The sequence below is a fragment of the Octopus bimaculoides genome, chromosome 1, assembly GCF_046866305.1.
Source record: "Octopus bimaculoides isolate indiv1 chromosome 1, ASM4686630v1, whole genome shotgun sequence".
Classification (NCBI taxonomy): Eukaryota; Metazoa; Mollusca; class Cephalopoda; order Octopoda; family Octopodidae; genus Octopus; species Octopus bimaculoides.
In genome coordinates, this window is record NC_142928.1 from 129,717,184 (window position 1) to 129,731,201 (window position 14,018).

The window sequence follows — 14,018 nt, forward strand, 5'->3', positions numbered from 1 at the left end:
AACGCCAAGCCGTTAACGGAACTGAGAACAGTGAAGAAGTCAATAATGAAAAATATTTCAATACAAATGTATTAATACAAATGTATCAATTTCCAGCAAAAAGTAGCCCTAAAGGGTATATATAAATAAATTCATTTTTTCATTATTGACTTCTTCACTGTTCTCAGTTCCGTTAACGGCTTGGCGTTCGGGCGAGTATACTTGGCATTGATGTAGCAACATTTGAAATGTTGTCTAGGTAAATGCAACTGATGAAGACTAATCAGATTTACGTTGTGAAACGTATTTGAAAAGTCTGAAACCTAGGTATTGCATTATCCTTAATCTGGGTTGTTCATTTTCGGATGTTCTTCCTAAGGTAAGACAAGTTTTTCATGTTTTGTTGCACACACGCATTTTTGCCAGTATATACGCAGTGAAGCTATACAATAGCGTCGTTTTTATATCGATTGCTATTCTCCAGCAAATATCGGTACCTTGTTGTACCATTCTTATGAATTTATATATATATACCCTTTAGGGCTACTTTTTGCTGGAAATTGATACATTTGTATTAATACATTTGTATTGAAATATTTTTCATTATATATATATATATATATATATATGCGTGTGTGTGTGTGTGTGTGTGTGTGTGTGTGTGTGTGTGTGTGTGTATTAACGGCCTTTAACGTTATTTTCACTGTTTAATTTTTCCTGTCTTGGTTTTTGTTTGCTACTTTGGAATCCTCCGCTTAGCAGGTTAATCCACTTCGCGGGAAGAGCTATTCTAAGAGCGCGTTCTGCCTCATCTTCGAAACGCCTAGTTTAGAATAGAGGCAGCTGATAAAGGAAAAGTTCCATAAGTGGTTTGTCTGTTTTCCTATGTGTTCATTCTGTTGTCTGTAAAAAAAAAGTCCGTTTTTGTGCTTTGTTTATATTCCCGTTCCTTTTTTGTTCACGTTTTTTGACGTCCTGTACCCGGATATGCATCTATATATACATGTATATGTAGGTATGTACATATATGTATGTATACATGCATATGCTCATATATCATTTGTATTATTATATTATCGAACGCTACACGTCCATTTGCAAGTAAGTTTTAACTTTATATTTCTGACGCGCACTCTATCTTTCTGTCAATCTATCTATCTATCTATCTATCTATCTATCTATCTATCTTTCTTTCTTTATTTCTTCTTACCTATCTCCCCCACTCGTTCTGCTTCCTCCTGTTGTCCTTGCTTCTCCCCTTCACTGCTATACATATCCCTCTCTTACTCTTCCTCCCTGTCTCTCGTCGCTCACCTTTGTTCAACTTCCTCCCTTTTCCTCTCTCTACCACTCCTCGTTGATCACACGTGACCTGTGGTCACCTCTTCGTTCTCCCTTCGGCCAGCATAAAGGCAAGATGAACTACTATCTTTCTTCGCTCAAGTTCGTCACATCACAGCGTTCAGTATCTCCTCTCGTTCGGCTTAACGGCCTTTAACGTTGTTTTCACTGTTTAATTTTTCCTGTCTTGGTTTTTGTTTGCTACTTTGGAATCCTCCGCTTAGCAGGTTAATCCACTTCGCGGGAAGAGCTATTCTAAGAGCGCGTTCTGCCTCATCTTCGAAACGCCTAGTTTAGAATAGAGGCAGCTGATGAAGGAAAAGTTCCATAAGTGGCTTGTCTGTTGTTTACGTGTTCCTTCTGTTGCCTGTAAAAAAAGTCCATTTTTTTGTGCTTTGTTTATATTCCCGTTCCTTTTTTGTCCACGTTTATTGACGTCCTGTTCCCGGATATGCATCTATATATACATGTAGATGTAGTTATGTACATATATGTATGTATACATGCATATGCTCATATATCATTTGTATTATTATTATTATTATTATTATTATTATTATTATTATTATTATTACTATTATTATATGTATATATATATATATATATATATATATATATATATATATATATATATATATATATATATATATACGCAAGTATGTATGTATATATATATTAATAAGGAGAAATACCTTACGGATGGAGATTTTATATTTTTATTAATGCATTGCTACGTATATTTCGGCATGGCATATATTTTTATGGGACCACCTCACTATATCCATAGAATATAACTAAATATTTATAATATCCATGGACCCTATGTTAGCCCATTAATTAGACATGCATACTTTTTCAGACAGTTTTTATGAACCACTGGTAGACATCTGCTATATACTATGTTTGTGTGTGTGCGTGCGCACGCATGTACACACACACACACACACACACACACACACACACACACACACACGCACTCACGCTCAAATATATATATAAAGATATGTACGCGTGTATGTATATGTAAGACGTTTGTGTTTACGTCCCTTTGACTGTAGTAAGTCCCTGGATGCTACCGTCTCGAGGCCTAGGACTCATGGGACCGATTACCCGGCTTCCATGGCGTTTAATTGGCCGAAGTCAAAATATTTTCCCTGAACGGGGCGCCAATCTGTCGCATTTACAATTGTGCGAACTGAAGCAACGTGAAATGTTTTCCCTCAAGAACACAACGATCTCGCGATCGTGATTGCAGCACCTTTAATCACATGGCCACACATCTTCACCTTCTACTTTCTTTTTTTTTTTTTTTTTTTTTTGCAAGGCTTCAAAAAGGAGGCTCATTTAAATGTGTTTCTTTGTTATTCAATTTCTTCTACTCATTGACGTCATTTCTTTCGCATTCTTCTGCATTGCTATGATTTCTTGGCAGAAAAGTTCAAAAGCGAATATTTCAGTGGTGTTTATTTTCGTGTACCACATACAAAAATGAAGCTTTGTCTTCTGTGACAATCTTAAGTTTGGTTATGCTTTCTTTTATTCATTTACTTGTCTCAGTCATTTTGACTTCGGCCAAGCTTTGGATTGATCCAAATTGATCAGGGCCCCACCCATGCCAGGTTCCTTAACTACCCTCTCTATGATGTAGCGCATCATATGGAGGTTGCCATGGATGCTCCGACCCGGCACGGCACATGTCTGCTCCGTGCCGACCAGTTTCTCGATGACAAGCGCCAACCGCTTGGCTAACACCTTGGCCAAAATTTTCAAGTCTGCATTGAGCAGAGTGATGGGCCTAAAGTTATCTATGGCGTCCCCCTTGTTTGGATCTTTCTTCAGCAGCGTTACCGCTCCTCGGCTCACAAAACCGGGAATGCTCCCGTTCTGCTGCCAGTTGCAGTACACGGCCGCCAAGACGTCTCCAAACAAGTCTGGCATACAGTTGTAAAGCTCGTAGGGCAGACCATCCAAACCCGGAGATTTGTCCGTCGAGCAACCCGCCATCGCGTCCCTCACCTCCACCGCCGTGATGACCCCTTTGCAGCACTCTGCCTCTCTTGCCGAGAGTCGTGGCAAGCTGTGCAGGTAGGCACTAAAGTCCACCCTGCCTTCTCGCTCGCCACTCCTCCCAAACGGTCGGGCAAAATGCCACTGAAACGCCTCGCACATCCTGCTCAGCTCGAGCAATTCGCGTCCCTGTTCGTCTACCAGAGACCGGATGGTGGCTCTGTTACCCCGCTGCGCCTCCGCCACCCGGGCCTCTCGTGCGGCTCCAACACCTTCATTCCTCAGAGCACGCATCCTTGCCCTGACAGCACACCCTTCGTGTTTAGCATTGAAGTGTTGATCGAGGGCCAACCTCGCCGCTAAAACGTCGGATGCGATGCCACTTCGCAATGCCTCTTCTACCTTTATCACTAGCTCCCCCTCTACTCTGTTCCTCTCTACAGCTAGTGCCCTGCTATACCGTATTGCTTCCGCCCTTACTGCTCTCTTGAGGGCAAACCACCATTTGTTGTTGACGATGGCTCCCGTCAAAGCCCTCTTTACTAACGTGCTAATCCGGTCTCTGAAAACCTGTCTCGACGGGAAAGACGCGTTTAGTTTCCAGTAACCGGGACCCTGCCCATGTGCCTAATCTAAGTCTAGCGTACACGTCACAAGTTTGTGATCCGTGTAGCTGACTATGTGGAACTGTAGACATCCTAAACTATCTCTATCTCTTGTCCTACACACTATCCTATCTAGATACGATCTCGACCACCCAATGCGGTTGCTCCAAGTCCACGTTGGCATATTTGGGTGGTCGAGTCGGTACCTGTCAGACAACTGGAAGCGTCTGAGCAGGTCTATGAGGCCTTTGCATCCCCTTCTAGTTTTGTCACTCCCCACGTAGTCTAGATGCGTGTCCAAGGTAGCATTCCAATCCCCCACTAAAAGTAAGGGACGAGACGTTCCCAGGAATACTTCTAGACGTCGAAAGAAGTCCGACCGACCTGTTAAAGGAGGCACATAAACTGCCAGCAACCGAAAAGCGCCTCCATCGCTGCCGTCCACATCTAGGACAACCAGTCTACCCTCCGGGTCCGTAAATATCGTCTTTACTTGGAGATCCAGACTCTTGCGAAAAAGAACCGCCGTGCCACTACCGCCCATCCTCGGCAGACAGGGAGAAAAATAAATGTTAAACTGTCCGCCAAACATGGACTTTAGGGCCCGCGGCTCATGAAGTCTGGTCTCACTAATGGCTATGATATCCAAATTGTGTGACTTGATGTCATTTAAGAGGTACCCTTGTTTCCAAGGGGACCCCAAGCCACGCACATTCACACAACCAATCTTCACCATGATTCTATTTATACGTCTGCTTTAAAGCACAAAACAAAAGAACAGTGTTACTTACCGTTAGAAAGTTTTTTGTTTCCTCCTTGGATTTTTCACCAAGGAGGCTATTGTACAATTTCTTGCACAAATATTTCTGGAATCCCCCTACCGAGTTGGGGTAGAGGGATTTTATTGTGTTGTGTAATGCTGGTGTTACATGAATAATTTTAATGTGTTTTGGCGGTGTTGTACGTGGGTGGTTGTTGGTTTTGATACCGTTATTTGTGATGTTTGTTTTAGAGTTGATAAAATTCATCAACTCTGTGTTTGTACTGTCTATTGCTGTTAGCATTGTTTTTTTTATATTACTATTGGTGTTAGTAGTATTTTCGGGAGATGTGAATCTCCCTGCTTTGTTTGTGTTTGCATTTTGTTTTGTTTTCTTCTTACTGCGCTTCCTCTTTCCTTTCGTAGCTATTTTCCACTCCTCCCCACTCTCTTCATCGGATGATGGGAGTTCTGAGGAGTCAGAAAGAGGTAACGGCAAATTTTGTGCGTCTGTGTGTGTTTCTGTGAGTGTTTGTGTTGCTGTTTTTATTGATGTCGGCTGCTTGTTATTTGTGTGTGGTGTATGTGATATGGGGGAGGGAGAGGCAGTCTTGGAATTTTCTTTTTTTTTTCTCTTCTGTTTTTGCAGTTTCTGTTGTCTTTTCTGTTGTGGTTATTGCTGATATTTCTGTTGTTGTTTTTTGTGTTGCTGGTGGTGTTGGTAGTAAGGTTTTTCTATTGGGGGTATTTGGTAGTTGCTTCTGTTGTTGTTGTTGTTTTTGTTTAGCGGCCAGAGGGCAGTCCTTTTTCAGATGTGCTTCGCTGTTGCATAGGTAACAGCGAGGTCGCCTGCCCTCTACCACCACATACAGCTTGTGGTCCTCTGCCAATCTAATGTTTGGAGGAATTTTCTGTGAAGCCTCCTCCGTGATGTGGAGAAGGATTTCCAGATTTTTCCCTCCCCAGTTCTTTTCCTCTCCGACCGTAATCTCCAAAATATTTGCCTCCTCCATTTCCAGGCATACGGCCGATATCAGCCATTGGGTGTCCACCTCCGATGGCACATTTTTTATTATAACTTTGGTCACTCTCTGTCCTAGATAACTCGGTATCATCACCAAGTCATCTGTGCGGAGAGAGAGTGTCGAAAATTGTTTAGCTAAATTTTCATCCAGAAATCTCACCTGCACCGTCCCAAATTTTCTTCCCCAGGTGACATGATTTTGATAAGGCCAAATTTTTCTAAGACAAACTTCAATTTTATCTGTGCTAACATTTTCTACACGTGTGTAATTATGTAGATGTGTGCGCATTTGTTCGTGTATACACTTGTGTTTATGTACGCGCTAACTCTCTATGGTAAAAGATGATATAATCTATCAGGAAGGAGGGAAAAGATTTGGACTTGAAACAACAGGGAATGGAGAATCATCGTCAAAGGGCGGACCATCGAGGAGAGAAAGACAAATTGCAAAGATACGAGAAGAGAAGAAAAAACCCAGAACCAGATGGAGGGATGCAAAGGAGGAGGAAAGAGAAGGGTTAAAACAACTATATGAAGAGATTAAAAAGAGAGGCATCGAGAACAACTAAGAAAGGAAAGAAAGAATAACAGAAGAAAGGAAGGAGAAAAGAACTATCGTAGTTTTGTAAACAACCCATATCAATATGCTAAACGTTTGTTTACTGAGAGTAAGGGCGGAAGATTGGATTGCTCTAAAGAAGAGCTCGAACACTGTCTTAAAGAGACATACAGCGACGCTGATAGAAATAAAGTACTCCCAAAAATGCTCGGGCTGAAGAAACCAGCTGAACCAAGGGTACCATACGATTTGAGTGACATCAGACAGAAAGAAATTGATGGGTTCACTAGAAAAGCAAGAGCAAAAAGTTCACCACTATTTGCATTGATAAGAGAAATGTGGAATAAGAAAGACGTAGCAGAGCGATGGTGTATAGCTGAAGGTATCTATTTACCTAAAGAGAAGGAAGCAAAAACCCTAGGGCAATTCAGACCCATTTCACTACTAAATACCGATAGGAAGATCATGTTTGAAATCTTTGCCAGGCGAATCATAAGATTCGTACAGCATAACGGATATGTTAATGAAGCAATCCAAAAGGCATGGATCACTGGAATCCCTAGGTGCATAGAACATGCATTTGCTATCTGGGAAGCTATCAACTGTGCAAAACAACTGAAGAAAAACCTGTGTATTGTATGGTTAGATCTTGCCAATACATATGGATCTGCTCCACACGCACTAATTCAAGCAGCTATGGACTTCTTTTGGATTGCAGAAGATGTTCAACGAATGCTCATGTGTTACTACGATAAATTGAGGATGAGATTTACAGCAGGGAAGTTCACAACGGAGTGGCAACGGCTTGAAGTAGGTATTGCAGCTGGATTTATATCAATCATCTTATTTGTGCTAGTCATGGAGATGTTACTAGGATCAACAAACTGTGAGAAATCTGTTACAAAGACACCATTAAGAGCTTTTATGGATGAGGCAGCAAGATGGAACGTTAGAGCGATTGGACGAACTAATAGGATGGGCGAGAATGAAATTCAAAGACAAAAAATCTCGAAGCGTGGCTTTCGTGAAGGAGTAAAAAAAGAAGTGAAATTCAGGATAGGAAGTGAAGATATACCAACGGTAAAAGAACAACCAGTAAAGAGTCTCGGTACAGGGATTTACTAAAGTAAAGCAAAGAAACACACGATTTAGTGGGACAGGGACTAAAGGCAATTGACAGAACAACATTACCGGGGAAATTCAAATGCTGTACCCAAGAATAATGTGGACTGTACCCAAGGATAATGTGGACTGTACCCAAGGATAATATGATCATTGTAAATGTATGAAATAGCCTCGAGTAGAGTAGAAAGGGTGGAACAAAGACGCGGTGTGTTCAGAAAATGGCTTGGTCTTCCAAAACCACTGAATACAAGTGCACTATATGGAAAACCCGTGCTGCAACTACCGATAACATCAATCGCCGAAGAATATAAGGCAGGACAGGCAAGGACAGTAATGATGCTAAGGTATTCGAAAGATCAGAACATCCGAGAAAACCCTCCAAAAGTACGAACAGGGAGAAAATGGAAAGCGGAAGAGGCAGTAAACAGGACGATCGGAAAGCTAAGACATGCCGATATAGTCGGAACGATGCAAGAAGCAAGAGCCGGTCTAAGGTTGTGCAATTTCAAGCCATTTTGCATGAGCAGTGTAGAAGAGATGAAAGAGGCAGTGGTACATGATGTGAGAAAGGAGGAAGAAAAGCGAAATGTAATTTGGTGCAATGTAGTCAACAGGGTGTGCCTGAGATGGGAGGAATATGTAGCCAGTCGCAGAAGCTCATGGAAGAAACTTTGGGCTTGGGAACAAACAAGAACATCCTTCCTGATCAAGTCTGCCTTCGACCTTTCACCTGATGAATGTAGTTGCGGAGAGAAAGCGACGGTGAGACATGTTCTGTCAAACTACAGGCTAGCACTAGACAGATATACATGGCGTCACAATCAAGTCCTCAGTGTCATAAGCGCAGCAATCAAGGAGAACACCGAGGGATATAATAGGGGTGAGTACCCAAAAGTAGAAAAGCGCGGAAGGATATACTTCCAGAAGGAAGGAAAAGGACATAAGGCCAGGCCTTCAAATAAAGTATACGTGACAGACGAAAGATGGAAGGGATAGTGGGAGCTGGCCGCGAATTTGGAAAGACTGTTAATATTTCCGCTCATAAAAACAACAAAAAGACCGGACTTAATCCTATGGAACACAGAACGAAAAGTTGGAATTTTGCAAGAGCTGACAGTGCCATAGGAAGAGAACATCGCTAATGCAGAGCAACAGAAGGAGACAAGTTATGAGAGATTAATCGAAGAGTGCAGAGTACAGGGATGGCAGTAGGGGATAGAGGCTTCATTGAAAGGAAAATGGCGACGTTATTTAAAAGAAGGTTTGCATTTTCTAGCTCAGAACTGAAAAAAATAATAAGGAAGATACAGGAGGCAGCCTACAAGCCAGCTTCTATATATGGCTGAAACGAGAAAACCCTAAATGACTTGAAAGCCATAACATGCCGACTGGGAAATAGCGTCGCTAGGTGAGGCTGGCTGACACTTAAGCAGCATCGCTGATTGACAAGTAGGCCAAGGTAGCGATCTCACTCATAGCGAGTCCTCCTCTTGCTTCGAAGGCTTGTACCATCAAACAGCTGGTCGGCTCTGGCTACTGGAACTGAAACTAACACGACACTGTTGGAGGGCAGGTCTAGAGAGGATGCGGGCCAAAACTACGCGCCCTTCTCCTCCATTGGTCCGTTGAAGCTTAGACAATGTCACGTGAAAGTTAGCTGGTACTAGCTGCTGGAGCCTACCGACGAGTATTTAAAGGGAAATTTGACAGGATGGTCATTCGCCCGCTGACATTCGTTGACGCTGTATCGAAGAAACCAAAGAACCACAGAGAGAAAAAACGCACTCAGCGCCAGAACTGAAGAGACCTCCGAAGTGGGGGAGGGCCGCTACGTCGAAAACGGTAGAGGAGTAGGGGCCCAAACCGGACTTGGTTATTCCTGATGATGTCTTTAGTCACTGGATCCTATAAAGGAGCTGTTAAGGTAGCGACCCACGAAACGAGGTTGGAATTCCATGGTAAAAGAGGAGGATAGTTTCAATGATTTATTGTATATACGATTTCGTCTGTGTCTCTATCTAATTTCTTTATTCTCCTTTACTGTCTTTTTCTCTTATTCAAACACATGCGAGTGAGATGTATGTAAATACAATTTGAGATTACATGGTGCTAAAAAAGTACATTTTTCATGTATCTCTAACTCTCACTTCTCTTTCTTTACTCTTCTCTTTATTTTCCTCACTTTTAACTTTGTTTATCTCATCCTTAACTATACCACTATCTTACTTTTTATATCCATGTATTTATAATTATTTGCTTGTCTCTCCCTTTCTTCACTATACTCTGATACATACATTCTTATTGCATAAGTCCCCATATAAGTTATTCATTAAGAAAAACAGTGACAAGTACACATCTACACAGTCACATGAACGGATGAAGGAAAGAAAATGTATACTTCAGTTGGAATTACATTATCTCAGCTAAAGATAGTCGGATGTGATTCGATTGCTGTTTCTAGTGGGCCAATCGGCTACATAGAGGTTACCTCGTTGGTTGTCTTTATTTTCTTGGTTTTATTGCGGGCGAGGTTGGTTCTCAATATTAACTGGATTTATAGAATTAGAACTGGAAACCGAAACTGTATCTCAATCTTGGTTCGTTGTCGGTTTAGTAAGTTTTCTCAGTCGTTTGTTGCAACTATCTATCTCTTTCAAAAAGATAAAACATGTTGAGGTAATATATTTGTGCATTATGTGAATTTAAACGTGCACTTTTCCTTAGTGTTCAGTTTCTTTTGTGACGTAGAACTGTGCCTGTCGATATTTTTTTACTTCTTTGTTTCAATTTTTGAAGTCCTAAGAAAGGCGAGAAGCCATGTAGTGTAAGGGGCCATGAAGAAGGAGAAATTAAGACAAAAAGAATTAACTTACTTAAGATGTGAAAGAGTTCAGGTCGAAAGTAGGAGGAAACCAATGAGATGGAAAGAGAGTTCCAAAGTCTAGAAGTTTGAGGGTGGGCTATGACCGTAGAAAGACTTCTTTCTTCGTGGAAGCACAACAGCATTTGGACGAAGACCCTGTGAGTTTTGAGTCAGTCGAGATGACACAAAATGATCTGGAACTAAAAGAGAAAATTCAGAGCACTTCCTGTGGCAATGACAATAGACAAGATTAAGACTAACGACGTCATGTCGATGTGACAAAGGTTGCAGAGTTGAGTCAAGAAAAAAAAAACAACAGCGATTTCCCTTACATTCTCACCATGTTCTTTTTACCTCTTTTTCTACACACACACACACACACACAGACGTATGTATGGTATGTATGCATCCCTGTGTGTGTATGCGAGTGTCTGCATGTGTATACATGTATGTGTTATGTATGCATATGTGAGTATACACACATACACACATATCCTTTGCTTTTCAGTTGATACCTGTTTTGTACAATTCGCTAGTGAAAAAGCAAGTCATTTCTTTAACGTCCACGTTCCCGTGTTTTGCATGGCACATATGAATTTCGTTGAAACAAGGTTTTCTACAAACATATGTTCTTCTTGCTGCTAACCTTTGTCTGTATCCAAGCGAGGTAATATTTCCTTCAGGCCTCCAAACACTAACACCAAAATAGCCAAACGAACAACACTGCATGTTTGATAATGACATTTTTTAATAATTACCACGTCATTTATACACACACACACACACACACACACACACACACATGATGCATGCACGCATGAGATGAACTTCTTTCATTTTCCGCCCACTGTATCTACTCACAAGGCTTTTGTCGACACTTGCTCAATGTACAGTACAGTCTATACTCGAAACCACGTAAATATGATGTGAACTTATTAAGCCGCACTGGCATGCCCACACCTTCTCCACTTCCATTTCTCTGCTTCTCCACTTCCATTTTAAATAGAATATGTTTCACTGTTTATATGGAAGTTGTCAGTGTTGAGAGTTTCTTCAAGCATTCAATGCTATAAATCAAATACTGTTACTAACGCTGACATTTTGAAAGCATTGCGGAAGAGGAGAGTTGTGAATTTAAATTTCAAAATTTTATGTACTTTTTAGCAATTCTTGTTCTTGTCCAGATGTATGCAGTTAAATAACAAAGTTTCTATAGCACTTATCACCAAGAAAGAAACAAAGAGACTGCTATCTGATTATTCCAACCCTGTTAATTGCTGTCTTTCTATTGTTTTATGTGAAATAATTTCGAAGTTTGTTATTTGGTGTGGTAGTTGCTAAAGTTGAGTTTTAGAACTTCAGTATGGAAATCATACCAAGCAATATTGATTTACCTGACAAGTTACTATCAAAATGTATGAACGTTTTCCTTCGACTGTTACACCTATTAGTTCGTTAAACCCTTTATCCTTCAACTCCCCTCTTCCTTCACCACACTCTCGACTTTTCTTGTTTCTCCTCATCTCGCTACAATTTCCTTCTTTCTTCTCACATTATTTCTTCTACAACCTCTTGTTCATGTGCAAAGCTCATGTGGTCCTGCGTTTCTTGTCAATTGCAGCCAGTTTTTTTTATATAACTTAGAGGATGTAAAACCCTGTCGTCTCACATATTTCTCACCTTTCAACTTTCTCTCCTAAAGATGAACTGGATTTTTCTGATTTGACGGGCAACACTTTTCATTAATGTTTTATGTAGTGTTTTTGGTACCGAAACACTTTCAAACTTCGTATACTTGTGTATTTTGTGTTAATTTTTGTATTCGAAGTTATTTCATGTAAGAAATTGTCGTATTTCGGTATTTTCAACCAATCACTGACGTCTATTGAAGTGAAAACAATTACTGCCGTGGAATGTAAACAACGGTGTCATGGGATCTTTTCCCTTGAATAAAATTAGTGTCGTAGTTTGTCAACAACAACTATCGGCAGTACTGTTATTTATAACATCGTTCGTGCGTTTGTACTGGTTTTAGCTTTAGGGTTTTAGGGTTAGGGTTCGGGTTTTAGAGTTAGGGTTAGTTTTAGGATTACGGTTAGGGTTATGCTTATTTTTGCGTTAACCTCATTCATAACCCTAACCCTAAAACCCTATAACTCATAACCATAACCCCAACCCTAAAACCCTAAACCCTTACTAGGGAATAATGATATAATTAAACAGGGAATAACACTCTTGACACCGGCAAAAATTATTGTTTATAAAAAGAGAAGTAACTGTATTCAGCTGAATAGACGTCAGTGATTGGTTGAAATTACAGAAATACGATAATTTTAACATGAAATAACTTGCAATATAACAATTTTTGTTAAGAAAGCTAAGAGAAAAAGATGTTTTATATGACACATTCTACCAGTATCCCACGTTTGAAAGTGTTTCGTTAAGAAAACAAGTGTTGCCCGTCAAATCAGAAAGATCCGATGAACTCAGCCCGAAACGTTGAAACTCCTCACAGCGAATTCACTTTACATTTTTATCGATTTTAATATGTGTGTGTGTGTGTGTGTGTGTGTGTGTGTGTGTAGGTAGGAAGCCATTAAGTGGCTATGGAAACCGATTCTCGGACAGGTTCTGGTGCACTTGGAGCAAATATGTAGGCTTTTGGTCAGACGGGGATTATGACAATGATTCTTTTCTTCTCATACACGTGTGCGCACGTGCGTGTGTGTGTGTGTGTGTGTGTGTGTGTGTGTGTGTGTGTGCGTGCGTGCGTGCATGCATGTGTATTACAGTAAAATACTCTTTTGCTTTCAACAAGACAAAAGGTTTTGCTTGAAACATTCACTTTTCATAGCACACAAGCTTATTCAATTTGGACTAGTACTTTCCTTGGGCTTATTCAAACTAAGCGGAGTTCGTATCTATTTTTTCAATTAGCTTAACTTGAGACATGTAACGTATCTTATCAGATATCATCCTCATTTTTATGTTCACAATTTCTATGCTGCTATGGATTGGACAACACTTCCTGAGGCAGTGTTCTACAGCGAGGTACCCTTCCTAAATCCAATCATTGTTTATAAGTAAGGTACTTTATTCCATCATCATACATTGAACAACCAAACTACCGTACTTTATGCTTATGCAAGGCATATATGTGACTGCATCCTGATCGGTGTCACTTTGAAACACGGACGTGCACACACACACACAATTACTGTCGTTTTTACGTATGCTTTTTTGCATATTCACATGAACTGGACAAAACTTAGAAACAGTATTCTATGGTTGGATGCCCTTCTTGTTGCCAGCATTTGTTTTTTAAAGAAAGGCACCTTTTATTCAGCTAGTCTAAGTATGTCAAAATCACTCAACTATGTGACGTATAATTTACTAAGGATATAAACAATCACACTAACAGGCACAACACACATACACGTGAAGGCGCATGGCTCAGCGATTAGGGCATCGGGCTCACAATCATGAGGTAGTGAGTTCGATCCCCGCACCGGGCTGTGTGTTGTGTTCTTGAGCAAGACACTTTATTTCACGTTGCTCCAGTTCGCTCAGCTGTAGAAACGAGTTTCAACGTCATAAGTGCCAAGCTGTATCGGCCTTTGCCTCTACCTTTCCCTTGGGTAGCATCAGTGGCGTGGGCGACTGCTGGTCTTCCATAAACAACCTTGCCCGGACTTGTACCTCGGAAGGTAACCTTGAAGGTGCAATCCTATGGTCATTCATGACCGAAGGAGTCT

The 14,018-nt window shown here is 40.8% G+C and overlaps 1 protein-coding gene across 1 annotated transcript; it reads left to right on the plus strand.

Moving 5' to 3' along the window:
- The first annotated feature begins 6,479 nt into the window (after nt 1-6,479).
- On the plus strand, nt 6,480-11,465 carry LOC149137720 (uncharacterized). Its single transcript, XM_089351828.1, has 2 exons — nt 6,480-7,223; nt 11,448-11,465. The coding sequence occupies exons 1-2, from the start codon at nt 6,480-6,482 to the stop codon at nt 11,463-11,465; spliced, it is 762 nt and encodes a 253-aa protein (XP_089207954.1).
- Nucleotides 11,466-14,018: the final 2,553 nt, after the last annotated feature.